This window comes from Xenopus tropicalis, chromosome 10 (assembly GCF_000004195.4).
Source record: "Xenopus tropicalis strain Nigerian chromosome 10, UCB_Xtro_10.0, whole genome shotgun sequence".
NCBI classification, from domain to species: domain Eukaryota; kingdom Metazoa; phylum Chordata; class Amphibia; order Anura; family Pipidae; genus Xenopus; species Xenopus tropicalis.
In genome coordinates, this window is record NC_030686.2 from 21,531,194 (window position 1) to 21,559,174 (window position 27,981).

A 27,981-nucleotide genomic window follows, 5' to 3' on the forward strand; every position below is an offset into this window, starting at 1 on the left:
GCAATAGTGCAGCTATAGTGTAAAATACCCTCTTTAATAATAAAAATCAAGTTAAAATGCATTTACATGGCAGCTATGGTTAAATTGGCATATGCACAAACGTCCACTTATGTATAGCAGTCTCCTCACATCAATCTCCTCTAGAAATTGTAAAAATTGTGTTGTATCTTTGAAATAAGTGTCCAAAGACGGTTATAACTCCTGTGAATATATTCCTATATGATTAGCTAGGGGTTGTAAGATAGAGCCAATCCCTGACACAATAGGCCTTTCTGGTGGATTAGACAGAGTTTTATGCACTTTAGGGAGTAAATAGAAAACAAGGACCCTTGAATTAATTTTAGGATAATATCCTATAGTTTTAGAGTATTTATTGCAGTAGTTTCGATAAAAAAAAATCGCCAATGGCAAAAATATGAATTTCACAGTAAACCTATGCCTGGCGAAAAAATTTGCTCATCACTATTTGTGTACTTTGGGGCCAGTTGATTAACTGTTGGCAGATATACTCTTCCATTTTGGATTATCAACTTGGTGTGATTGAACCTTCCTTGAAAGACAAATTTCAACCAAGCCCTGCAGACCACATGGATGGACAGGGACAGGCATGGACTGGGGTTCAAAACAGGCCCTGGCATTTCAAGTACACAGAGGCCCAAACATCCCCCCACCAGCCCAATAATTAGTTACTGCCTATGGCATCTTACAGCAGCCCCTCTAGCATTTGCCAGAACTACAGATTGCCAGTCCAGGCGTGCATACTGTAAAAGGCTTAGGCATCAGAAGATGAAGTTTTCAAACAGTTTTAAAGACAGTCCAACCAGTATCTATGGTAAATGGATATCGGTCAGGGTCATTCAGGTCAGGTACACATAACAAAAATCGTATGAAGCTTTGCACAATTTTTTGTGTATGCCAACTCAATGGCAGCAATATTATATACGCCAGTCCACAAAGATAACCTGTCATCTTCTGGCAGCAGGATTAGATGAACATCTAATAGCCTGACTTTCCTAGTACCAACAGCTTCCCCTTTCTACCTATGTTTAGGCTGGCAATACAAGGGCAGTTTATCTGCCTGCAGCGCCGTCTAATCCAGGCGTCCCGAGGCCGGCCCCTGTTTGTTGTGCCCCCCCCCTGAGCCAAATTGTCTGATAAACCTGTAAGCCTGATAGCCTCCTGCCTTAGGTGGGCATATCAACGGTAAGGTTTGCTCTTTGGCAAACAAGCAGATCTTATAGCGTATGTTCAGTATGACTCCAGATCCCACAATTTCTTCCTCTTTGTCTGAATTTTTCTCCAGTCTACAAAAACCTCTCTCTATCACAGCCCTTCATAGGCATTTCCAACAGTATCTCATTTCTGTCATATACCTTAAACAGGGCCACCATCAGAAATCACGGGGCCCCTCACAACAAAATTTTCTGGGCCCCACAGTATTGGAATGTTACTGTAATTAAAATGAGCAAAATACTGGAGTTACCTCTTTATGGAGGCGACGATAAGGTTTAAAAGAGGTTGTGTACATTGCAAGCAATTAAACTTTGTCGTAGTTTTGATTCTTAAATGAGTTGAATCTCAGTACGTTGTGTATTGGTATGGATGTAAGCACAGAAGTTGTGTCTTTAGGAAAATGTACGGAAGGAAGCAGAACATGCAAGGAACTGTATACTCTTTCAACTCATCTATAAACATCCTGTTCTTCTTAAACAGGAGGAATCACTAATTAGATTATTTACAGTTACTTACCTCATCTTTGATGTTGTCGTTATTTATAAAGCTAGAAAACTTAACGGTTGGAGACCAGGGGTCATTTTGGTTGTAGATACTGCTGCTTTGAGGTTCTTCATCCTTGCGCTTAGTAACGGTCAGTTTGTACCTATAAAAGCATTGGCATAAGTTAGAGCCAAAATTGCAGGTATGTTCAATGTTATCTTTGAACCAAAGATGTTTTATGGAGCTTTTGTGCATACAGTACTTTTTTGCAGTCGCCCAACATATGAGAAATCTCCTACTATAGGTCAAATGCACATGTGTGTTATGAGTTCTATCAATCAGCAATAACCTGATCTAGTACAGTTAAGGTGGCCATACATGGACAGATTTAAGCTGCTGGTTCAGGTCCTTCAGACCAATACAGCAACTTATCTGCCTGTGTCTGGGTCCCTCCGACAGGCCTCCCCAAAAGGGATGTCGATTGATGTTGATTAGGCAAGCTTGATTTTTATGTTGGATTGAGGAATACATTGGGTTCTACACAGTGCCTAAGTCAACTATTCATATCCCCTTCATTGCAATTAAAAGGATTTCACCCACCCATGGTAGGCATATCGAGAGAAAGATTTGCTCCTTTAGCAAGCTTGCCAATCAAGCAAATCTTGCCGTCAGGGGCATTTCTGGCCTCTAAACCGCCTGAGGCAGCTCCTGCAATGCCACCCCCCTCGAACCCCCCACACTTACCTTTACAGCGCCAGATGGGGTCCAGGGGGGACTGCATCACTAGAGAGTGCAATTGTGCTCTCTGCACTAGCAGATCCAAGTTTCCGTTTTAAAAAATGGAAATTTGACTCAACTTGCCTCATGGCAGAATCGCCCCTGCTTACCGTGCTATAAATTACTGGATCTTAGCATTCTGTCACCTATTTGGCTAACCTACATCTCCTTCCTCCATTTTGGTTCAATATTTCAACCAAAAGCATATTACATCTGAAAAACTTAAAACAGCAACAGTTTAGGGTCTTTATCATTTAAGCAAACTCACTTGGCCCAGTTCATTGCATTGTGGATAGGACTCGTCTCTGGCAGGAAATCCCCGGCAAAACTGACCATCTGGATCCTATAAGAATGTTCATGGTCCCATATGTTTTTCTTGTAACTTGCAAACTGAATATACCGAGGCATGCTTGTGTGCAATTCAAACGCCGTCTGATTCTCATTCTCCAGTACTTTCTTGGTGAGCCTTGTTCTTTGGATTTGCCCTTCAGAACTCCAAGGGACTTTAACAGGCTCAAACTCCATATCATGAGCCACCACTGAATTGTTTGTTCCTGATGAAAAAATACTTATTTACTAATAGCTTACTAATACTTACTATACTCTTATACATAAATAGAAGAAAATATATTAAAGATTCAAGTTACCAGCAATGCTCCTCCTTTATTAATGTTTGTAATGCTGCTTTAACATATTACTGTGCTAATATTGACCATGTGCAAAACTTACATTTGTTTGCTAGAGGTGAAGACACCATTTAAAGTGTCATACACTTATTTACCCCCTAACTTTGATCATTTGGAATGAACAACATTCTTTGGTGCCCCTGGAGTCCCATTTGCTAAGGAGTCACAAGCAAGCCATGTTTCCCATAGAACAGGGACACCTTGGCTCCTTTTAGCCATTCTCACCCCAACCCAAATGGTATCTCTGCTTGTAGTAGACTAGAAATAGTTTTTTTATTGATTTGTAAGGCTCAAGTATTATGCCCCAAAAGCACAAAATAAAGCCAATTTCTAGCCAGCTAGCAACTGCTAATCTTTCTGGGTCACATAAACCTACAAGGTATCAAAAACCTACCAATTTTATTTTTTCAAACAGTGCTCCTTTATAAACACTGGGGAATTTTGCACCAGTACAGTAACCTATTACAACCAGGAATTAGCTTTGACCTGTCCAATGCATGGCAGAAATGGAAATCAAATGTAGGATTGGATGTTATGGTTTATTGCACTGATGCAATACTGCCCAGTGATAGTAAATGTGCATGAAAGTACAGCTGGAGAGTTTAAAGCAATATAAACTACCATATACCGCTGAACTTCCCAGCTCACCAAAGTAGCCGGTCCAAATTTCATTACAGATGGAAGTGGGTTTTCTAGTGAGAATCACTAGATCACTGTCATTCATTATGTATTTATCCAAATTTGGAACTAATTCAGGACAGGGCTTGATGAAAAAAATATGATTGTTTCTTCCATCTAATGAAAATAGAACATATATCTGGTTGTACATACAGCATGTAGGATTCCTATTGGTGGATTCCTATTCCTGATGAGCTCAGAACATGCTTTTAGAAACCAGTGTTGCTGTAAATATCCATTTTTGATGTTGCTACAACTTCCAGGAAAGGGCCAAACCACATAAGAGACTTTGATTTGATTGTTTGGGTCAGAATTGATCTTATACATAAAATCTTGTCATACAACAGCACTGGTGGAGTAACTAGTTGTCACCAGGCCACTCTTACCCACTCCCAATCCACAGGCTGGACTGAGGGGATTTCTGTACTATTTTCTTTACTTCTTAACTACAGAGGAAGCAGCCCCCACAGCCCAGGCCTCCTGTCCACGGACCTGCCCCTACAAACACAGGGTCTGCTTCCTCTGTAGTTACACCAGTAAACTGCACCCATCAGCATATTTTAATGGATGCTACAAACCTCTCATGATGTAAAGTCTGATCAGATAAAATTGAATGGGTTTTTTTTCTTATGCAACTATATCTGACAGTCAATGTTTTTTAAAGGGAATAAAAGTGTCAGACTCAATCACACTTTGGGGATAAATTACAATTCCCCCAGGCAGAAGTGCAAGAGCGCGCTTTTTAGTGTTTATTTAGGCAGCACTTCTGCCTTGGGGAATGACTGGGCTGGGAACCTTGTGTCAGGTGCAGGCCATCCCTGTCCTTTGCACGCTCCTCCAAACGCCTATAAATTAACCCTTTATATCTTGTCAGAAGAAAACACAGCATGCAGCATTCTCTTCTGACAGGCTCCATCCTACAAAACCTTGTGTGTTGTTTAGTCCTTAATATGCTGGAAAATGTTTGGAATTTTAGTTATCAATACTCTGGCAAACACACAAATAAGCAATAGGCTTTACACTGACTTACTGAATAAGAAGATCTCTTGAACTTGAATTTATTCCATGTGATATAAATGTTAAAGAACATTTGTATACTATTGTATGACTTACTTATGTTTATTGCCTACAGTGATGCAATAAACATAAGGTTATGACATGCTTCTAGTTTTGACTGGTGTGGTGGTCTCAGCATGTAGGTATTGAGCAATGATTTTCACTGTTGAAAGTTTGTCCCTTTTTTGTTTTCTTGTGGGCCTAGGCCCCGGGCACTGTTTAAAGGTGTGTTATTACTGCAAACCTGGGGAATGATCAGGGGTAGGCAGAAAAGTCACGTGCCTAAGGTGCAACAGTGTGGAGGGGGGGGGGGTGCTAGGCATTTACCTCAATTAACTGACTACACCAAGTTCTCACCATCTATCTGGTGCCTACCTCTAGTGCAATTATGTGACCATCCTGCATCTCATTAATCAATTACTCAATGCACACCTACTAACCACAAAAAGGCAGCAAATGGTATCTTTAACATATAATGCTCTTTATATGGTAAATATTCACAAAATAGTAAATACAATTACAATGCATAATATACATACCACTAGTTGGACAAAATGTAATAAAACAGAAAAAGCAGACACGTGTGGATTGAGAAAATCCCCTTGACAAAGTACAGTGTTCCGAAATGTTGGGGTTTTCTATGTGGGCTTGGGGAACAGATTCTCATTTGCACCCTTTTTCTTCTTTTTGCTGTCTTTGTTTTGAAGCCAGCTATTTCTGCTTAAGCAATTGTGGTGTGCCCTCCAAAACTATTTGCTTGCATCCCGCATCTCATTGCCACTGCAGGCACCCCAAAGATTTGGTCAGTACACAATTTCAAATAAATTCCACCCCCCCAGCTGCTCTCCTGACTGCTGGCAGGGAATGGGGGATGCAAGGGACAAGAAGGACACAGGCGGGCAGGGGACAGGGACAGGGACTGGGTTGAGGTACAGTTAGAAGTCCCTGTGTGCTTGGAGAGATAAGATCCTGGATCTATCATTACATAGTAACATAGTAACATAGTAAGTTGGGTTGAAAAAATACATTTTTCCATCAAGTTCAACCATAATGCCTATATCTAACCTGCCTAACTACAAGTTGATCCAGAGGAAGGCAAAAAACCCCATCTGAAGCCTCTCTAATTTGCCGCAGAGGGGAAAAAATTCCTTCCTGACTCCAAGATGGCAATCGGACCAGTCCCTGGATCAACTAGTACTAAGAGCTATCTCCCATAACCGTGTATTCCCTCACTTGCTAAGAATCCATCCAGCCCCTTCTTAAAGTTATATAATGTATCAGCTAGTACGACTGATTCGGGGAGGGAATTCCAGAACTTCACAGCTCTCACTGTAAAAAATCCTTTCCGAATATTTAAATGGAACCTCCCTTCCTCTAAACGGAGTGGGTGCCCTCGTGTCTGTTGGAAGGACCTACTGGTAAATAAAACATTAGAGAGGTTATTATATGATCCCTTTATATATTTATACATAGTTATCATGTCACCTCTTAAGCGCCTCTTCTCCAGTGTAAACAGACCCAACTTGGCCAGTCTTTCTTCATAACTGAGACTTTCCATACCCTTTACCAGCTTAGTTGCCCTTCTCTGGACCCTCTCTAACTCAATAATGTCCCGTTTGAGCACTGGAGACCAAAACTGAACAGCATATTCTAGATGGGGCCATACCAGTGCTCTGTAAAGGGGAAGAATAACCCCCTCCTCCCGTGAATCTATACCCCTTTTAATACAGCTCAAAACCTTGTTTGCCCTTGCAGCTGCTGCCTGGCATTGCTTGCTACAGCCAAGTTTATTATCTACAAGGTCCTTCTCCATTATGGATTTGCCTAGTGCAGTCCCATTAAGGGTATAAGTGGCTTGCATATTTTTACATCCCAGGTGCATGACCTTACATTTATCCACATTATTTCTCATCTGCCACTTAGCTGCCCAGATTGCCAGTTGGTCAAGATCCTGCTGCAGTGATGTCACATCCTGGATAGAATTGACTGGTCTGCAGAGTTTTGTGTCATCTGCAAACACTGATACATTACTCATAATACCCTCCCCTAAGTCATTTATGAACAAATTAAACAAAAGTGGACCCAGTACAGAACCCTGAGGGACCCCACTGAGAACCTTCCTCCAAGTAGAGAATGTGCCATTAACAACCACCCTCTGTACCCGATCCTGTAGCCAGTTTTCTATCCATGTGCAAACGACTTCATAAAGACCAATAGACCTTAGCTTAGAAAGCAGTCGTTTGTGGGGAACGGTATCAAATGCTTTGGCAAAATCCAAATAGATTATATCTACTGCATCCCCACTGTCCAGCTTCTTACTTACCTCATCCCCATTCTAGGGATATTTATTGCCAAATACATACACTTAGCATTAATTATATATCTAAGTAGCTAGTTACTTACTTCCAACATCCAGATCCACTTTGTAATTGATAAAATGTGTGTGAATAGTCCCCAGAGTGTGAGGCCCCACGCGGTTTCCATAATTACTTCCGCCGTCCATGTAAAATGATGAACTTATATACCCCGTGGCATGGACTTTGGTCTCAATTGCTCCATTTTGATAAAACATGAAATCAAAAACATAATCATAGTTACCCAGTGTTGCAATGGACCTAATCACCAGAACAGTGTTGGCCAAGCCACCATAGTAGAAAGAACCTAGTGAAGATGAGTGACGCCTTAAAGGAAGACCTGAATTAAGCTCAAATATGCAGATGGAATCCTTGTTACGCACATATGTATCGGAATCAAGTAAGTAATAAGTGTCTACATAGGTAGCAAAATAGGGACAGTCAATCCCACGAACCAGCTGATAAACAAAGCGACCAATCCCAAAGTATCCATCCATGTATCTTGTTACCATTCCAGTTGGTCCATTAGACCCATAAACTGAGATTGCTTCTTGGATGCCAAGTTCATAAACAATCCTTTCTCCTTTGAATCTCACATCATAAAGCCTAGGTCCTGAGTTTGCATTAACCCCAAAGGCAATATTCCAGTGCTGAAATAATACTTGATTGTTCTTGACACTGTAACGAGGCCCTTGCGGCTCATACTGCATAGGTATATCAGTAACAGTGTTTTTTTTGGGTTTTAGAGATCCAAAATCTTCATGAGGTTGAGGTCTTTCTATTTTAACTACTTTCAATCCTCTCTGTTTGTACTGCACCTCTAATTCATTCAGATTTTCAAAATATTTACCATTGTAGAAGACTTTTTCAACACTCCATTTGCTTATATCTAGGTGCTTGTGATTCACCAAGAGTTTAAGCCCTGTAGGGTGTATATAAAAGCCACTGCCTTGAGTGTTAAAAAAAATGCCAAACCAAGTACTCCGGTCACCAGACTTAAGACCCCGTGGTGCGCTTGTCAGAACACCAAAATAGTCACTGTCAGACCCATCATAACCTAAAACTTCTTTAAGAAAGGTTATGGCTTTAGGAAATTCTTTGGTAGTGACAAACTTGCTTACCTGCATGTACTCATTGCTGATAACTGGTCTTCGGTAATAAGCAATTGGTTTGTTGTATTTTTTCAGTGTGATATCATTGCAGTATGAAGGATTAGGAATAGGTCCTACCACATATTCTTTAACTTCAGGTTTCTCCTGGTTTCCAAAGTAAACAACAGCCAGAGCTTCTCTTGCAGGCTTTGGTCCACCCTTGTCCAGATATAACAGTACATCTGTCTTACGGGGAAGCTGAAGTACCACTGAATAAATGCAGTTGGAATTAGGGTCGGCTTTGGAGATATCCACCACAGGGAATTTTTTCTTGAGGAACTCCTTGACTTCAGTAAGTTCTTCAGGCGTCAGGTCTGAAAAGACTAAGCTCTTGTCATTGTGTTTTAATTGAGGAGATGTTGGATTTCCATGGCCACAGGGTCTTTGTTTGGATCCCAACAACAAAACGGATACCAAAATGACAATTGTAGCAACAGAAAGAATGAGAAGAGTGATGACAAATTTTTTATTCATTTTCTGGTTTCCACAGTTCTCCCACTCCTGCTCCCTGGTGTTGCTGATGCTTAAGCTTCAGTCCTTACTCAGAATGAACTTTTCCTACACCCCCCAGGTCGATTTAAACTTATTAGGATCTTAAAAGAAAATGTTGTAAAAAGGGGAGGGGTAAGGGTTTGTAGATGGTTAACCCCTTGTGTTGAAGATGAAGCTGTTGGATAGGCCAGTTTGATTGCCGCTACGTTTATTTGTACAAAGGTATTATACAGTCTTAACAGAATTGTCTCTAAGATGAAACACTCTTATCAGTAGTTAGCTCTGCTATCTCTAAAAACAGAACAGGCAAAGAGGCCCCATTGGCCAACACCCATGGGGCCCCTTTTATCACAAGTTCAATGACTCATCAAGAATTTGTTCAACAGCAAGAAGAAAACATTCTTATACAAGATGGAGTAAAGAAACAAGATGGTTTCTTTTTTCTTTCACACTTGGCAATCAGATTCAGCAGCTCACCAAAAAGCTGAAATAGCCTCAGGCAAATAGACATTTCTTTCAATTAAAAAGCAGAGGAAACAGCAGCTTAACACTCTGAGGATAGCAAGAGAGGATGCCCACCGGTTTATCCCACCTCTAATGAGTCTGGGCAGGGTAAAGACACCTGTCAGCACGGCACCACTATGGAGTACAGTGTGGAAAGATACCTTAGGTCCTCAGGATGAATACCTTAGCTTGTATTAGGATCCCAACAGCTGATTATGGATCAGGGGTTTTCACTAGCCTGATTCCTATATCTTAACTGTGGCCCTATACTAAGGCAGCAATGCCTGTAAGGAAGGGTACTTCCAGCTACTTATCCTGGTTGGAGCCAGAAACTGCTCTTACTACCTTATCCTACACTCTCTCACTTTCCTAGAAAGTGCTTTATGGAGTTCTTCTGCTTAGCTATTCCTCGTTCATGGGGTCCCTGTCCTCGACTTCAATAGAGTTTGGAAGGTGATTCTAGGGTAGGTTGGCTTTCCTGAGGCCCTGTTGATCCCAGGCTCAGTGGAACTGCTACCTGAGTAACCAGAGGCAGCCAAAGAGGAAGATCCACCCCTTTGCTAAACACTATATTAGAGTGCAAAGGGTGTGGTCAACCTAGGAACCAATAAGGCACAAATGCAAATTATAAACTAGATACATGGGTCTTTTGCACAGTAACAGCATAAAGAAGGAAATGGTAGGGTTTAGAACCATATGGGCATATTAACCCTATGGGTCCCTACATACTCTCGGGGGAAAAATCCATTTTGTCCCGACAATGGTGCAAAATAAATACACATTATCAAGCGGATAATTGCTACAGGGGTACTCAGGCACAAATACTTAAAAGAACATGGGAAATACCTGCTACTCATCCAGGCATCCCAGGCATGTGCTTGGCTGTAAAAAAAAAGTAAAAAGAAAAGTCATTGGTTATGAATCCACCATTATATTGTCATAACATTTCGGAAAGAATGGTCCCACTCCAAACCAAACTTTATTAAGTCCATCCTATCCCACCCCAACCCAGTGTTCATAGAGTGCCATCTACGCACTTTGAAGAGTTGAAGATAAGGCAATAAGTCCCACCTTATTGAGGTAAGGTAGAAGTGGTAGTGAGGTGGGGGCTCAACAGTTTTTTTGGGTGAACACAACTATATACAAAGTCAAACGTTAAAGTATCTCAAGGGAGAGAGTTTCTCTCTGCGGATGAGCTTCCCATATATCCATTTGTCGAGACATTTCTCCACCTCGTCATACATTCACTCTGGGGCATAAGGCGTATACTAGCCCCATCTTTCGTACACGTGGGAGGTAATTATTTGTTGCACCCTGGAGACTGTACGCTGCTTTTGGGGGTCAGCTCTGCCAGGCACCACCCAGAAGGCATCAGCTTGGTTGGGCACATAGGGTGGAAGCAGAGTTCGAGGCAGTATCCCCCCTCATCTCTGGGGGAAAGCTCATCAGATGGAGACCCAAATTCCATGGTGGCCCAGTTAGGTTTTGGGTACCACTTGGGACCAGTGCTGCCAGAGGTGGAGATGCTCTGGAGAGGTGATACCAGGCTTGCACTATTGGGCGCGCCTGCGACCTCTTCCAGCGATGATAGCCAGTGTGCTCACCACTATTTGCATGGCATCCAGTTCCAGAACTGGAGTAGCCTGGGCCTGCTCGGGAATTTCCAGCCTCTTGGATGAAACTTTAGGTAGTGATGGACTGGGCAAAGAAGCAGCCTTGCAAGACTCCGTGGAGCTGGGTGAAGATGCAGAAGCTGCAACAGCAGGGCCCTCCTTGGGTGTTGGGGTTTCGGCCCTCTGGGACTGGTAGAGGGAGAGACCTCCCATCACTGCGGAGGAATCTACAGCCCTCACCATGGGCTCAGTCCAGCATCGATTTAGGCGGTAGGGGCATTGGGCCTCAACGTTCTGTAGAACCTGCCCCACCTTTGTAGGACTCTGCACATCAGATGGGCTTTTGCCAAGTGGAAATATCCTTGGGGTGTAGTGCAACTACAACTCACATATGCTGTGTGCAAAGTAATTGGAAAGAATGGATGCCAGAATGTTCTCTGCGATAAAACAAACAGCAACTGATTTATTGTCCCAGACAAAAAGAGCACAGGGTTGATGTATATAGTCACACACAGGGAACAGCAGCTTAACACTAGCCCGCTTCCTATGTCTTACCGTAGCCCTGTATTAAGACAACAATGCCTGTAAGGAAGGGTACTGGATGGGTAGGTTGGCTTTACTGGGGCCCTGTTGATCCCAGGCTCAGTGGAACTGCTACCTGAGACACCAGAGGAAGCCAAAGAGGAAGATCCACTACTTTGCCAAATACTATATTAGAGTGCAAAGGGTGTGGTCAACCTAGGAACCAATAAGGCACAAATGCAAATGATAAACTAGATACATGGGTCTTTTGCACAGTAACAGCATGCAGAAGGAAATTGTAGGGTTTAGACCCATAGGGGCAATACCCTATGGGTCCCTACATTTTAAACAAGTGTCCAAAGACGGTTATAACTCTTGTGAATACATTCCTATATAATTAGCTAGGGGTTGTAACAGAGAGCCAATCCCTAACACAGTAGGCCTATGTGGTGGATTAGACAGAGTTTTATGCACTTTAGTGAGTAAATAGAAAACAGGGACCCTTGGATTAATTTTTAGGATAATCTCCTATAGTTTTAGAGTAATAAACCCTTCAAACATGCATTATCCTCACCCTTGGGTCAATTTTTTAATTTCATAGTAGGGTCTGTAGATACTTGATAATGTGCTACATTAGCCAGCTGCCTTTCTGCTTCAGATATGTAATCACATTGATTCATTTTGACAATACTGCCTCCTTTGTCTACCTTTTTAATTTTTCAGGATTTTTCTGCAGGTGGTGTGATGTCTGCCTTCCGTCTGGATGTTATTCCTTTCTAAAAGGAGAACTAATGCTTAAGTAAAGATGTGACCTAGAAATGTTGGTAAATTATGTTTTGTGCTTCTGTACCAGCCCAAGGCAACCACAGCCCTTTAGTAATGAAGATCTGTGCCCCCAAAGATTCCCCAGAAGCTTCCTATCTTCTTGTTTGCTGATTCACTGCACATGCTCTGTGCGGCTGTCAGTTACTGAGTTTAGGGACCGACTCACAATATCCTGTATATATAGGATATAAATGTCACAATATAAGGCTGATTAGTTATTAACACAGATGATTACTGCATGGCAGCTCTGAAACCAGTGCTATTAGCATCAAACTTTAATCATCAGCCCATTAGGATCAGCTTATATGACAGACAAACATAATTTTCTTTGCTTGATAATTTCCAACGACCCCTAAACTTAGCTTCACAACAGCTGCTCAGAGTGCAATGTGAGTGTTGCAGACACTTCTAACAGAAGTGTCCAGTGTGGTCACCCCCTGTGACAACTTTAAAGTACTGGATTATTACTACTATAGAGATGTTGAACCTTTAGGCTGGTTCAGTAAGTTCAATATCTAAAATATGGTATGTTTAGCCATATTAATTTTTAGGGTTTAGGTCTCCTTTAAAGCAAATTTGGGCAAGCTTTTTTGGATCTCTGTATTCACCATATTACAAAAAGTATCTAAAGATGCATTTTGTACACTTGGACAATAATTACTGCATAATTTTAATTTTGTAAACACACCCTTGCCATACTAGACCGCATCCTCTAGATTCTAGCCCAGCAGCTGTTTCTGCACGGGCAAAGTCAGATGGGACCTTTTCATGCCCACCCCAAATCACAAGTCAGTAAAACCACATCATAATGCAAAACTGTGGGAGGACGCTATTTTGTGTTACTGACCAGTATGTTTGATATGGCACTATACAAGTATGGCCAAACTGCAACTGCATCTGGCAGATTGGTCTTCATTTTTTTCAATTCAGATAAATAGAAGTTTATGTATGGTGATGAGCGAATCTGTCCCACTTTGCTTAGTTGAAAAATTTGCGAAACTGCTGAAACATTTGCAAAATTGGACTACCGCACGTCTTTTTTGACATGTGCAACTTTTTTTGATGTGACCGCAACTTTTGTGACATGGACTTATATGAAGTGACCACAATTTTTTTTGCCACTGCTGCGACTTATTTGATGCACCCCAACCTTTTTGATTTGACAGCAACTTTATCCTCACTCTGCAAATTTTTGTTGTGGCAAATTTTTGCAGTAGTTTCGAAAAAAAAAATTGCCAATGGCAAAATTATGAATTTCACAGTAAATCTATGCCTGGTGAAAAAATTCGCTCATCACTTATTTGTGTAATTTGGGGCCAGTTGATTAACTGTTGGCAGATATACTCTTCCACTTGGTGTGATTGAACCTTCATGTGTGCAGAAGGCCAACACTGTACTGCATAGTTTTGATATTTACTATGCTGTAAATAAATGATGACTTGACAAATTTCAACCAAGCCCTGCAGACCACATGGATGGACAAGGACAGACATGGACTGGGGTTCAAAACAGGCCCTGGCATTTCAAAGTACACAGAGGCCCAAACATCCCCCCACCAGCCCAATAATTAGTTACTGCCTATGGCATCTTACATCAGCCCCTCTGGCATTTGCCAGAACTACAGATTGCCAGTCCAGGCATGCATACTGTAAGGTAAAAGGTAGTATTGTCCTATAGGCAAGATGGAAACATGTGGCGGGACATGTCTGGGTTGGTTTGGTTATTCAGGGCCCTGGGATGCAGCTCCAAGTCCCTCATTATTTCCACCCCAGGCCCATACACACTTACTCTGGGGTGCATTTGTGGGTGTTTGCAAGGAAACCAGTTTTGCATAAAAGTAATGTTTAAAAAAAACAATGTATTGAGCACTCTGTCAACTCCTGATAAAAAATTTTAAGTATAAATGACATGCCATGCCACATTTTGTATGGTTTCTGTTACCCTTTTATTTTCACCTAATATGGATTATAGAAAGCCAGCGTAATTATATTGCAACAAAGGTATTATCAAACCCATTATAGGAAAATTCGGGTAGTTGAGGGGCACATGATGCAGTGTCTCGTAGACAGGCTAGTGGGTTGGTACTGCATGAGTTGTAGCTTTCATGAGGCTGGAAGTAGACAGCATCGTGTGAGTGGACTGATGGGTCTTCATTAAAGTAATTGTAGGGCCGGAGGAAGAAGCCAACCCCGTTTCCTGCTGTCACTGTGTTGGGGATGTCCTCAGCATGAGGTATGTGTAAGAACCCAGCTGTGATCCAGGCTACCAAATCCTATTAAATAAAAGCGAAGAGCAATGGTTACACAGGCAGTCTTGTGCTGCTATTTGCCAACAGTATAATATGTACTGTATAGAAAAGACATTTGCTTAGGAAAATGTATAGTTGCAGATATGTATGTTGTAGATAGCAACATTACATTTGATTTAGTGGCAATCCCTTCCACCAGCTACAGCTCATCAGAATTAAAGGAACAGTAACACCAAAAAATGAAAGTGTATAAAAATAATTATGATATTATGTACTGTTGCTCTGTGCTGGTGCAGCTGGTGTGTTTGCCTCAGAAAGACTATTATAGTTTATATAAATAAAGCTGCTGTGTAGCCATGGGGGCAGCCATTCAAAGGAGAAAAGGCACAGGCACATAGCAGATAACAGATAAAGCCCCATTATCTTCTACAGAGCCTATCTGTTATCTGCTATGTAACCTGTGCCTTTTCTCCTTTTTTCCAGGTTGAATGGCTGCCCCCATGGCTACACAGCAGCTTATTTATATAAGCTATAGTACTGTTACTTTAGCAAATACACAACTTTACCTGTGCAGGGTAACAGTACATTACCCTGTGTGACTTGTAAGTGCTACCTGGCTGATTGAGCATACTAATTAAGGGGGTGGAGTAAATCTGGTAAATTCTCAACAGACTTTTGGCTGTTTGGTTTGAACCTCAATAAGTTTCTGACTGCACAGCGAGTTTGGGAGCTGCTAGCGAGTCTTGCATTTAATCTAAAGTGTTGCATGTAGATTAAGTGTATAGTAGGCGTTAAAAACAAAAAAGGCGTTTGAAACTTAAAAGGCACTATACAAGGGATTGCACTCGGGAGACTGTAAGTACCCAGTGGCAATATGAGTTGCAGTATGATTGCTGGTGTTACTCAGTGTGCATCTTGCTGCATGTATGTGGTCCTGGAGCAGCAGTTCCATGCAGCATTTACTTGTGAGAGATGCAGGTGGGTTTTCCTCTTGGAATCTGAGGTGCAGAATCTAAGGGGGGAACTGGCAGCACTGAGGGCAGCTGCAAACATGGGGGAGAACAGGAGGCTCACTGAGCAACCACTGGCAGGGGCCGGTGTAGTGGGGGGTGGAGAAGGGACAGTGGAGATTAATGAGGGAGACAAATTTGTAACAGTTAAGAGGGGAAGTACAAGGGTAGGGGGGCTGGTTCACAGCTTGTACAAACCAACAGATTTGCCGCTTTAGGTGAAGATGCTGGGGAAGGCAGCTCTGAGCTGGCATGTATGGAGTGGGCTGACTCTCAGAGCACCCTGGGAGCCGGCACCTCTAATACAGGTGGGGGGAATAGTGCTAGGAAGGGAAGGCAGGCTATAGTTGTAGGGGATTCAATTATTAGAAAGGTGGATAGGGTGATTTGCCGCAAAGACCCTACATGCCGAACTGTGTGTTGCTTGCCTGGTGCTAGGGTTCGGCATGTGGTAAAACGAGTGGACAAATTGTTGGGAGGGGCTGGGGAAGACCCGGCAGTCTTGGTACACATAGGTACCAATGACAAAGTTAGAGGAGGGGGGGAAGTCCTCAAGAACGATTTTAAAAAGCTAGGTGCAAAGTTGAGGGCGAGGACTTCCAAGGTAATTTTCTCAGAGATATTACCTGTGCCACGAGCAACATTAAGAAGGCAGCGGGAGCTCAGGGAGATTAATGCGTGGCTGAGAGATTGGTGCAGGGAGGAGGGCTTTGGGTTTCTCCAGAACTGGGCTGATTTTTCAATCGGCTACAAGCTCTTTGCCAGGGATGGGCTGCACCTCAATGATGATGGGGCAGCTGCTTTGGGGGAAAAGATGGCTAGCGGGTTGGAGGAGATTTTAAACTAGGAGTGGGGGGGGAGGGTGCAGCGGGAAATTCTGTGGTAGACAGGATAGATGAGGTAGTGGGCATAGTAAGGGAAAATGGGGGTGGAGACTTGCTTCGGGATACTGAGAATGGCAGGGAGGCCCATAAGTTGTTTACACATCATTCTCACGCCGGAACCAGTATTAAATGTATGTTTACCAATGCAAGGAGTCTGACTGGTAAAATGGGAGAGCTGGAGGTACTGGCGTTGGAGCGGAAATATGATGTGATTGGAGTTGCTGAAACTTGGTTGAATGAGTCTCATGACTGGGCTGTTAATATTGGGGGGTATACATTGTTTCGGAGGGACAGGGGCAATAGAAAAGGAGCAGCAGTGTGTCTGTTCATTAAGCAGGAATTAAAAGCAAATATTAAGGAGGAAGTGATGGGGGGAACAGAGGGAGCTGTATCCTTATGGGTTGAGCTTCTCACAGATAGTAAAGAATCTACCAAACTAATTGTAGGGGTATGCTATAGACCCCCTAATGTAAGTGAAGAGGAGGAGGCCCAGCTCCTGTTGCAAATAGAAAAGGCTGCTAGTTTGGGGCAAGTGATAATAATGGGGGATTTTAATTACCCTGATATAGACTGGGGCAATAGTACTGCCAGGACAGTAAATGGGAACAAGTTTATAAACTTGCTGCATGACAACTTTATGTCACAAGTTGTTGAGGAGCCAACCAGGAACCATGCTATACTAGATCTAGTGATCTCGAATGACCCAGAACGTATAGCAAATGTGCAAGTGGTTGAACCCCTGGGTAATAGTGACCATAATGTTATTTCATTTGATGTTTGGTGCAGGAAACAAATTTACACGGGGGCAACAAAGACACTGAATTTTAGGAAGGCAAATTTTAGCTCCTTAAGGGCAGCGCTTCAGGGCATAGATTGGGGCATTATGTTTTCTGATAAAAACACAGAGCAGAAATGGTTGTCATTTAAAATGATATTAAATCATTACTGTTCTCAATTCATTCCATTAATAAGAAAAAGTAGAAGTGTTAAGAATCACCCTATGTGGCTTAACTCTGAGGTAAAGAAGTTAATAGGGAAAAAAAGGAAAGCTTTTAAGAAATATAAGTCAGAGGGGACAGTAGCTGCGTTTAATGAATATAAACACTATAACAAGTGTTGTAAAACAGCAATCCGGAAGGCAAAGATAGAAAATGAGGAGCGCATCGCGGCCGAGGCCAAGACTAACCCCAAAAAGTTTTTTAAGTAAAAAGTAAAAAAAGTAAAAAGATGCAGGTTGAGGGTGTGGCCCCATTGAGTTATAATAACAATATGGTTACAGCGGATACAGAAAAGTCAGATGTGCTTAACCAGTTCTTTTCTTCTGTGTATACAGTAGAGGAGCCAGTGGGCCAAGTCCCACCCAATAGCTTCACTGTTGCCTCAGCTCCAACTACACAGTGGTTGGCACAGGATATGGTGCTTAAAGGGTTACACACGATAAATGTAAACAAGGCACCTGGGCCAGATGGAATACACCCTCGGGTACTGAGAGAGCTAGGGGCAGAATTACAGTGGCCCTTGTTTCTGATATTCTCAGACTCTCTTTCATCAGGTATGGTACCTAGGGATTGGAAGAAGGCGAATGTCATTCCCATATTTAAAAAGGGAGTAAGATCTCAGCCTGGCAATTATAGGCCTGTAAGTTTGACATCCGTGGTGGGCAAGTTATTTGAAGACTTGTTAAGGGATCACATACAAAATTATGTAGTGGAGAATGGCATTATGAGCAGTAATCAGCATGGCTTTATGAAGGACAGGTCATGTCAGACCAATTTAATTGCTTTTTATGATGAGGTAAGTAAGAAGCTGGACAGTGGGGATGCAGTAGATATAATCTATTTGGATTTTGCCAAAGCATTTGATACCGTTCCCCACAAACGACTGCTTTCTAAGCTAAGGCCAATTGGTCTTAGTGAAGTCGTTTGCACATGGATAGAAAACTGGCTACAGGATCGGGTACAGAGGGTGGTTGTTAATGGTACATTCTCTACTTGGAATAAGGTCCTCAGTGGGGTCCCTCAGGGTTCTGTACTGGGTCCACTTTTGTTTAATTTGTTCATAAATGACTTAGGGGAGGGTATTATGAGTAATGTATCAGTGTTTGCAGATGACACAAAACTCTGCAGACCAGTCAATTCTATCCAGGATGTGACATCCCTGCAGCAGGATCCTGACCAACTGGCAATCTACATAGTTACATAGTTACATAGGGTTGAAAAAAGACCAGTGTCCATCAAGTTCAACCCATCCAAGTAAACCCAGCACACTTAACCCACACCTACCAATCTATACACTCACATACATACACTATATATACAACCACTAGTACTAACTGTAGATATTAGTATCACAATAGCCTTGGATATTCTGATTGATCAAGAACTCATCCAGGCCCCTCTTAAAGGCATTAACAGAATCTGCCATTAGCACATCACTAGGAAGGGCATTCCATAACCTCACTGCCCTCACCGTGAAAAACCACCTACGCTGCTTCAAATGGAAGCTCCTTTCCTCTAATCTAAAGGGGTGACCTCTGGTGCGCTGATTGTTTTTATGGGAAAAAAGAACATCCCCCAACTGCCTATAATCCCCTCTAATGTACTTCTACAGAGTAATCATGTCCCCTCGCAAGCGCCTCTTTTCCAGAGAAAACAACCCCAACCTCGACAGTCTCACCTCATAGTTTAAATCTTCTAGGCAGCTAAGTGGCAGATGAGATTTAATGTGGATAAATGTAAGGTCATGCACCTGGGATGTAAAAATATGCAAGCCCCGTATACCCTTAATGGGACTGTACTAGGCAAATCCATAATGGAGAAGGACCTTGGAGTCCTTGTAGATAATAAACTTGGCTGTAGCAAGCAATGCCAGGCAGCAGCTGCAAGGGCAAACAGGGTATTGAGCTGTATTAAAAGGGGTATAGATTCACGGGAGGAGGGGGTTATTCTTTCCCTTTACAGAGCGCTGGTAAGGCCCCATCTAGAATATGCTGTTCAGTTTTGGTCTCCAGTGCTCAAACGGGACATTATTGAGTTAGAGAGGGTCCAGAGAAGGGCAACTAAGCTGGTAAAGGGTATGGAAAGTCTCAGTTATGAAGAAAGACTGGCCAAGTTGGGTCTGTTTACACTGGAGAAGAGGTGCTTAAGAGGTGACATGATAACTATGTATAAATATATAAATATATAAAGGGATCATTTAATAACCTTTCTAATGTTTTATTTACCAGTAGGTCCTTCCAACGGACACGAGGGCACCCACTTCGTTTAGAAGAAGGGAGGTTCCATTTAAACATTCGGAAAGGATTTTTTACAGTGAGAGCTGTGAAGTTCTGGAATTCCCTCCTCCGAATCGTCGTGCTGGCTGATACATTATGTAGCTTTAAGAAGGGGCTGGATGGATTCTTAGCAAGTGAGGGAATACAGTGTTATGGGAGATAGCTCTTAGTACTAGTTGATCCAGGGAATGGTCCGATTGCCATCTTGGAGTCAGGAAGGAATTTTTTCCCTTCTGCGGCAAATTAGAGAGGCTTTAGATGGGGTTTTTTGCCTTCCTCTGGATCAACTAGTAGTTAGGCAGGTTATATATAGGCATTACGGTTGAACTTGATGGACATATGTCTTTTTTCAACCCAACTTACTATGTTACTATGTATTATATTCTAAATACTTTAATACACTTTCATTTTTGGCGTTACTGTTCCTTTAAAAAAGTACTGGCTCCCTTTTCTGCTTCCATCAAGACATATATACCACACATAATTATACTTTCCATAAATCCCATCACTTTAATTCCTCTGTTTTCCATACAGAGAGTATAGTAGTCTGAATCTCCCCCAGTTTGCTGTAGAAATGTCCTTACTTCATTACAGCCAGGTTCCAAATGAATATCTAATAGCAATATAGCTATTTCTGAATAGCAATATAGCCTTTTATGAAACTGTCTGACCCCCTTTTACATTCATGAAAACGATCATATCCACTTTTAGGGAATCTATCTTAGAATCCGCTGTTCTGACTGTATTTTATAAGAATATATTACTAATAATTCTTTTTTTTGGTATTCAAATGATAATTCTTGACCATCCCCTTGGATTGAATTCCCTTGATAGCACTGTGTAATCTATCTCACCTATTTCCATGATGCCAACACCATTGAAAAGACATCTACCCTACCCATCTAACATACTGGAACTGCCAAAATCAGTTGGCATCCTTGGAAGACGTTAGAGTTCAGACAATGTGTCAGATCTACATCTGCAATGGGCAGATTTCAGCTGCCGGTTCAGGTCCTTCAGACCAGTTCAGTAGCTTATCTGCCCATGTATGGGCATCCCAGTGGGCCTACCTGACTGATATAGGGGTAGCCTAAAATTGGGCAGATCTGATATCGGGGTAGCCTAAAATTGGGCAGATCTTGATCGGACAGGTTTAAATTTTCTGTCGGACCATGTATTGCATCTGCTCATTGATGTGGTCCTTGATATGACGGTGCCTATGCCTGCTGTTGTATCCCGATCCTTTGGGCATATTAGAAGATGATCCACTAGTCTGGCAAGGTCGCCAAATAGTGTATCTTACCATGAATCTTATTGTGTATGGCCACCTTAAGCTGATGATGTAGCTCTCAAAATGATCCAATTCTTCTAACTACAAATCAAGATCAAGGGTTGGAAGACAGAGGCAAGGGAACGTGTTATATCCAGGGTTGGACTGGGCCAGCAGGACACTGGGCCCACTCCCTGTGGACACTGCAGATGCTTCCTTTCATCTGGGGAGGTCCCTTGAGGTTATAGCCACAGTGGGCCCTAGACACTCCATTCCGACATTGACTTTCTCTCACAACCACTGGGAATATTTAAGAGATTATACATTGAGTACTGATTCAGTATGTCAAATGAATAAAATATGGTACTGTTATTCAACACGGTTAGGTCATCTTCAAACTCAGGTACACTGTTTTCAACTCTAGCCCCAATACAAAATCCTGTAGTCTATAGATAGTAAAATGCCGACAGCAGCATTTCCTATCTGCATAAAAAAAGTGTTCACTAGATAAATAGACCTTAGTAAGTACAGTTAGATTATACAGTATTTAGTGCTATACCTCTGTCCAACTTTCTACTCACTATACTAACTGACTTTCATTTTAGTAAAGTGCATTATGATGACATGGGTGTCAATTCGGAATAGAAAAAAAGGGGCTTTACCCACAGTATTGGAATGTTACTATAATTAAAATGAGCAAAATACTGGATTTACCTCTTTATGGAGGCAACAATAAGGTTTAAAAGAGGTTGTGTACATTTCAAGAAATTAAACTTTGTCGTAGTTTTGATTCTTAAATGAGTTGAATCTCAGTACGTTGTGTATTGGTATGGATGTAAGCACAGAAGTTGTGTCTTTATTAAAATGTACAGAAGGAAGCAGAACATGCAAGGAACTGTAAACTCTTTCAACTTATCTATAAACATCCTGTTCTTCTTAAACAGGAGGAATCACTAATTAGATTATTTACAGTTACTTACCTGATCTTTGATGTTTTCATTATTTATAAAGCTAGAAAACTTAACAGTTGGAGACCAGGGATCATTTTGGTTGTAGATACTGCTGCTTTGAGGTTCTTCATCCTTGCGCTTAGTAACCGCCAGTTTGTACCTATAAAAGCATTGTCATAATTTAGAGGCAAAATTGCAGGTATGTTCAATGTTATCTTTGGACCAAAGATGTTTTATGGAGCTTTTGTGCATACAGTACTTTTTTTGCATTCGCCCAACATATGAGAAATCTCCTACTATAGGTCAAATGCACATGTGTGTTATGAGTTCTATCAATCAGCAATAACCTGATCTAGTACAGTTAAGGCGGCTATACATGGACAGATTTAAGCTGCTGGTTCAGGTCCTTCAGACCAATACAGCAACTTATCTGCCTGTGTCTGGGTCCCTCCGACAGGCCTCCCCAAAAGGGATGTCGATTGATGTTGATTAGGCAAGCTTGATTTTTATGTTGGATTGAGGAATACATTGGGTTCTACACAGTGCTTAAGTCAACTATTCATATCCCCTTCATTGCAATTAAAAGGATTTCACCCACCCATGGTAGGCATATCGAGAGAAAGATTCGCTCCTTTAGCAAGCTTGCCAATCAAGCAAATCTTGCCGTCAGGGGCATTTCTGGCCCCTAAACCGCCTGAGGCAGCTCCTGCAATGCCACCCCCCTCGGACCCCCCACACTTACCTTTACAGCGCCAGAGGGGGTCCAGGGGGGACTGCATCACTAGTATAGAGAGTGCAATTGTGCTCTCTGCACTAGCAAATCCAAGTTTCCGTTTTAAAAAATGGAAATTTGACTCAACTTGCCTCATGGCAGGATTGCCCCTGCTTACCATGCTATAAATTACTGGATCTTAGCATTCTGTCACCTATTTGGCTCACCTACATCTCCTTCCTCCATTTTGGTTCAATATTTCAACCAAAAGCACATCTGAAAAACTTAAAACAGCAACAGTTATCATTTAAGCAAACTCACTTGGCCCAGTTCATTGCATTGTGGATAGGACTCATCTCTGGCAGGAAATCCCCGGCAAAACTGACCATCTGGATCCTATAAGAACGTTCATGGTCCCATTTGTTTTTCTTGTCACTTGCAAACTGAATATACCGAGGCATGCTTGCGTGCAATTCAAACGCCGTCTGATTCTCATTCTCCAGTACTTTCTTGGTGAGCCTTGTTCTTTGGATTTGCCCTTCAGAACTCCAAGGGACTTTAACAGGCTCAAACTCCATATCATGAGCCACCACTGAATTGTTTGTTCCTGATGAAAAAAATACTTATTTACTAATAGCTTACTAATACTTACTATACTCTTATACATAAATAGAAGAAAATATATTAAAGATTCAAGTTACCAGCAATGCTCCTCCTTTATTAATGTTTGTAATGCTGCTTTAACATATTACTGTGCTAATATTGACCATGTGCAAAACTTACATTTGTTTGCTAGAGGTGAAGACACCATTTAAAGTGTCATACACTTATTTACCCCCTAACTTTGATCATTTGGAATGAACAACATTCTTTGGTGCCCCTGGAGTCCCATTTGCTAAGGGGTCACAAGCAAGCCATGTTTCCCATAGAACAGGGACACATTGGCTCCTTTTAGCCATTCTCACCCTAACCCAAATGGTATCTCTGCTTGTAGTAGACTAGTTTTTATATTGATTTGTAAGGCTCAAGTATTATGCCCCAAAAGCACACAATAAAACCAATTTCTAGCCAGCTAGCAACTGCCAATCTTTCTGGGTCACATAAACCTACAAGGTATCAAAACCTACCAATTGTATTTTTACAAACAGTGCTCCTTTATAAACACTGGGGAATTTTGCACCAGTACAGTAACCTATTACAACCAGGAATTAGCTTTGACCTGTCCAATGCATGGCAGAAACGGAAATCAAATGTAGGATTGGTTGTTATGGTTTATAGCACTGATGCAAAACTGCCCAGTGATAGTAAATGTGCATGAAAGTACAGCTGGAGAGTTAAAAGCAATATAAACTACCATATACCGCTGAACTTCCCAGCTCACCAAAGTAGCCGGTCCAAATTTAATTACAGATGGAAGTGGGTTTTCTAGTGAGAATCACTAGATCACTGTCATTCATTATGTATTTATCCAAATTTGGAACTAATTCAGGACAGGGCTTGATGAAAAAAATATGATTGTTTCTTCCATCTAACGAACATAGAACATATATCTGGTTGTACATACAGCATGTAGGATTCCTATTGGTGGAATCCTCTTGGAATTTAGTCCTGATGAGCTCAGAACATGCTTTTAGAAACCAGTGTTGCTGTAAATATCCATTTTTTGATGTTGCTACAACTTCCAGGATAGAGCCAAACCACATAAGAGACTTTGATTAGATTGTTTGGGTCAGAATTGATCTTATGCATAAAATATTGTCATACAACAGCACTGGTGGAGTAACTAGTTGGCACCAGGCCACTCTTACCCACTCCCAATCCACAGGCTGGACTGGGGGGATTTCTGTACTATTTTCTTTACTTCTTAACTACAGAGGAAGCAGCCCCCACAGCCCAGGCCTCCTGTCCCCTGGCCTGCCCCTACAAACACAGGGTCTGCTTCCTCTGTAGTTACACCAGTAAATTGCACCCATCAGCATATTTTAAGGGATGCTACAAACCTCTCATGATGTAATGTAAAGTCTGATCAGATACAATTGAATGGGTTTTTTTTCTTATGCAACTATATCTGACAGTCAATGTATTTAAAGGGAAAAAAAGTGTCAGACAATCACACTTTGGGGGTAATTTACAATTCCCCCAGGCAGAAGTGCAAGAGCGCACTTTTTAGTGTTTATTTAGGCAGCACTTCTGCCTTGGGGAATGACTGGGCTGGGAACCTTGTGTCAGGTGCAGGCCCAGCCCTGTCCTTTGCACGCTCCTCCAAACGCCTATAAATTACCCCTTTTTATCTTGTCAGAAGAAAACACAGCATGCAGCATTCTCTTCTGACAGGCTCCATCCTACAAAACCTCGTGTGTTGTTTAGTCCTTTATATGCTGGAAAATGTTTGGAATTTTAGTTATCAATACTCTGGCAAACACACAAATAAGCAATAGGCTTTACACTGACTTACTGAATAAGAAGATCTCTTGAACTTGAATTTATTCCATGTGATATAAATGTTAAAGAACATTTGTATACTATTGTATGACTTACTTATGTTTATTGCCTACAGTGATGCAATAAACATAAGGTTATGACATGCTTCTAGTTTTGACTGGTGTGGTGGTCTCAGCATGTAGGTATTGAGCCATGATTTTCACTGTTGAAAGTTTGTCCCTTTTTTGTTTTCTTGTGGGCCTAGGCCCTGGGCACTGTTTAAAGGTGGTGCGTTATTACTACAAACCTGGGGAATGATCAGGGGTAGGCAGAAAAGTCATGTGCCTAGGGTGCAACAGCGTGGGGGGGGGGGGGGGTGCTAGGCATTTACCTCAATTAACTGACTACACCAAGTTCTCACCATCTATCTGGTGCCTACCTCTAGTGCAATTATGTGACCATCCTGCATCTCATTAATCAATTACTCTCTTTATATGGTAAATATTCACAAAATAGTAAATACAATTACAATGCATAATATACATACCACCAGTTGGACAAAATGTAATAAAACAGAAAAAGCAGACACGTGTGGATTCAGAAAATCCCCTTGACAAAGTACTGTGTTCCGAAATGTTGGGGTTTTCTATGTGGGCTTGGGGAACAGATTCTCATTTGCATCCTTTTTCTTCTTTTTGCGGTCTTTGTTTTCAAGTCAGCTATTTCTGCTTAAGCAATTGTGGTGTGCCCTCCAAAACTATTTGTTTGCATCCCGCATCTTATTGCCACTGCAGGCACCCCAAAGATTTGGTCAGGGTTTGGGAATGATTTAAGTACACAATTTCAAATAAATTCCACCTCCCCAGCTGCTCTCCTGACTGCTGGCAGGGAATGGGGGATGCAAGGGACAAGAAGGACACAGGCGGGCAGGGGACAGGGACTGGGTGGAGGTACAGTTAGAAGTCCCTGTGCGCTTGGAGAGATAAGATCCTGGTTCTATCATTCTAGGGATATTTATTGCCAAATACATACACTTAGCATTAATTATATATCTAAGTAGCTAGTTACTTACCTCCAACATCCAGATCCACTTTGTAATTGATAAAATGTGTGTGAATAGTCCCCAGAGTGTGAGGCCCCACGCGGTTTCCATAATTACTTCCGCCGTCCATGTAAAATGATGAACTTATATACCCCGTGGCATGGACTTTGGTCTCAATTGCTCCATTTTGATAAAACATGAAATCAAAAACATAATCATAGTTACCCAGTGTTGCAATGGACCTAATCACCAGAACAGTGTTGGCCAAGCCACCATAGTAGAAAGAACCTAGTGAAGATGAGTGACGCCTTAAAGGAAGACCTGAATTAAGCTCAAATATGCAGATGGAATCCTTGTTACGCACATATGTATCGGAATCAAGTAAGTAATAAGTGTCTACATAGGTAGCAAAATAGGGACAGTCAATCCCACGAACCAGCTGATAAACAAAGCGACCAATCCCAAAGTATCCATCCATGTATCTTGTTACCATTCCAGTTGGTCCATTAGACCCATAAACTGAGATTGCTTCTTGGATGCCAAGTTCATAAACAATCCTTTCTCCTTTGAATCTCACATCATAAAGCCTAGGTCCTGAGTTTGCATTAACCCCAAAGGCAATACTCCAGTGCTGAAATAATACTTGATTGTTCTTGACACTGTAACGAGGCCCTTGCGGCTCATACTGCATAGGTATATCAGTAACAGTGTTTTTTTGGGGTTTTAGAGATCCAAAATCTTCATGAGGTTGAGGTCTTTCTATTTTAACTACTTTCAATTCTCTCTGTTTGTACTGCACCTCTAATTCATTCAGATTTTCAAAATATTTACCATTGTAGAAGACTTTTTCAACACTCCATTTGCTTATATCTAGGTGCTTGTGATTCACCAAGAGTTCAAGCCCTGTAGGGTGTATATAAAAGCCACTGCCTTGAGTGTTAAAAAAAATGCCAAACCAAGTACTCCGGTCACCAGACTTAAGACCCCGTGGTGCGCTTGTCAGAACACCAAAATAGTCACTGTCAGACCCATCATAACCTAAAACTTCTTTAAGAAAGGTTATGGCTTTAGGAAATTCCTTGATAGTGACAAACTTGCTTACCTGCATGTACTCATTGCTGATAACTGGTCTTCGGTAATAAGCAATTGGTTTGTTGTATTTTTTCAGTGTGATATCATTGCAGTATGAAGGATTAGGAATAGGTCCTACCACATATTCTTTAACTTCAGGTTTCTCCTGGTTTCCAAAGTAAACAACAGCCAGAGCTTCTCTTGCAGGCTTTGGTCCACCCTTGTCCAGATATAACAGTACATCTGTCTTACGGGGAAGCTGAAGTACCACTGAATAAATGCAGTTGGAATTAGGGTCGGCTTTGGAGATGTCCACCACAGGGAATTTTTTCTTGAGGAACTCCTTGACTTCAGTAAGCTCTTCGGGCGTCAGGTCTGAAAAGACTAAGCTCTGGTCATTGTGTTTTAATTGAGGAGATGTTGGATTTCCATGGCCACAGGGTCTTTGTTTGGATCCCAACAACAAAACGAATACCAAAATGACAATTGTAGCAAGAGAAAGAATGAGAAGAGTGATGACAAATTTAATATTCATTGTTTGGTTTCCACAGTTCTCCCACTCCTGCTCCCTGGTGTTGCTGATGCTTAAGCTTCAGTTCTTGCTCAGAATGACCTTTTCCTACATCCCCCAGGTCGATTTAAACTTACTAGGATCTTAAAAGAAAATAGGAAATGTTGTAGAAAGGGGAGGGGTAAGGGTCTGGATTTTGTATGGAAGCAAGGAA

At 41.7% G+C, this 27,981-nt stretch overlaps 2 protein-coding genes across 2 annotated transcripts; both read right to left on the reverse strand.

Moving 5' to 3' along the window:
* Positions 1-1,716: 1,716 nt before the first annotated feature.
* On the reverse strand, positions 1,717-9,947 carry aoc2 (amine oxidase, copper containing 2). Its single transcript, XM_031894606.1, has 3 exons — positions 7,317-9,947; positions 2,762-3,047; positions 1,717-1,879 (listed from the first exon to the last, which is right to left on the reverse strand). The coding sequence occupies exons 1-3, from the start codon at positions 8,890-8,892 to the stop codon at positions 1,732-1,734; spliced, it is 2,010 nt and encodes a 669-aa protein (XP_031750466.1). The 5' UTR covers positions 8,893-9,947; the 3' UTR covers positions 1,717-1,731.
* A 4,353-nt stretch (positions 9,948-14,300) lies between these two features.
* aoc3 (amine oxidase, copper containing 3) lies at positions 14,301-27,875 on the reverse strand. The gene is made up of 4 exons (NM_001030413.1): positions 26,216-27,875; positions 23,044-23,329; positions 22,041-22,170; positions 14,301-14,646 (listed from the first exon to the last, which is right to left on the reverse strand). The coding sequence occupies exons 1-4, from the start codon at positions 27,789-27,791 to the stop codon at positions 14,359-14,361; spliced, it is 2,280 nt and encodes a 759-aa protein (NP_001025584.1). The 5' UTR covers positions 27,792-27,875; the 3' UTR covers positions 14,301-14,358.
* Positions 27,876-27,981: the final 106 nt, after the last annotated feature.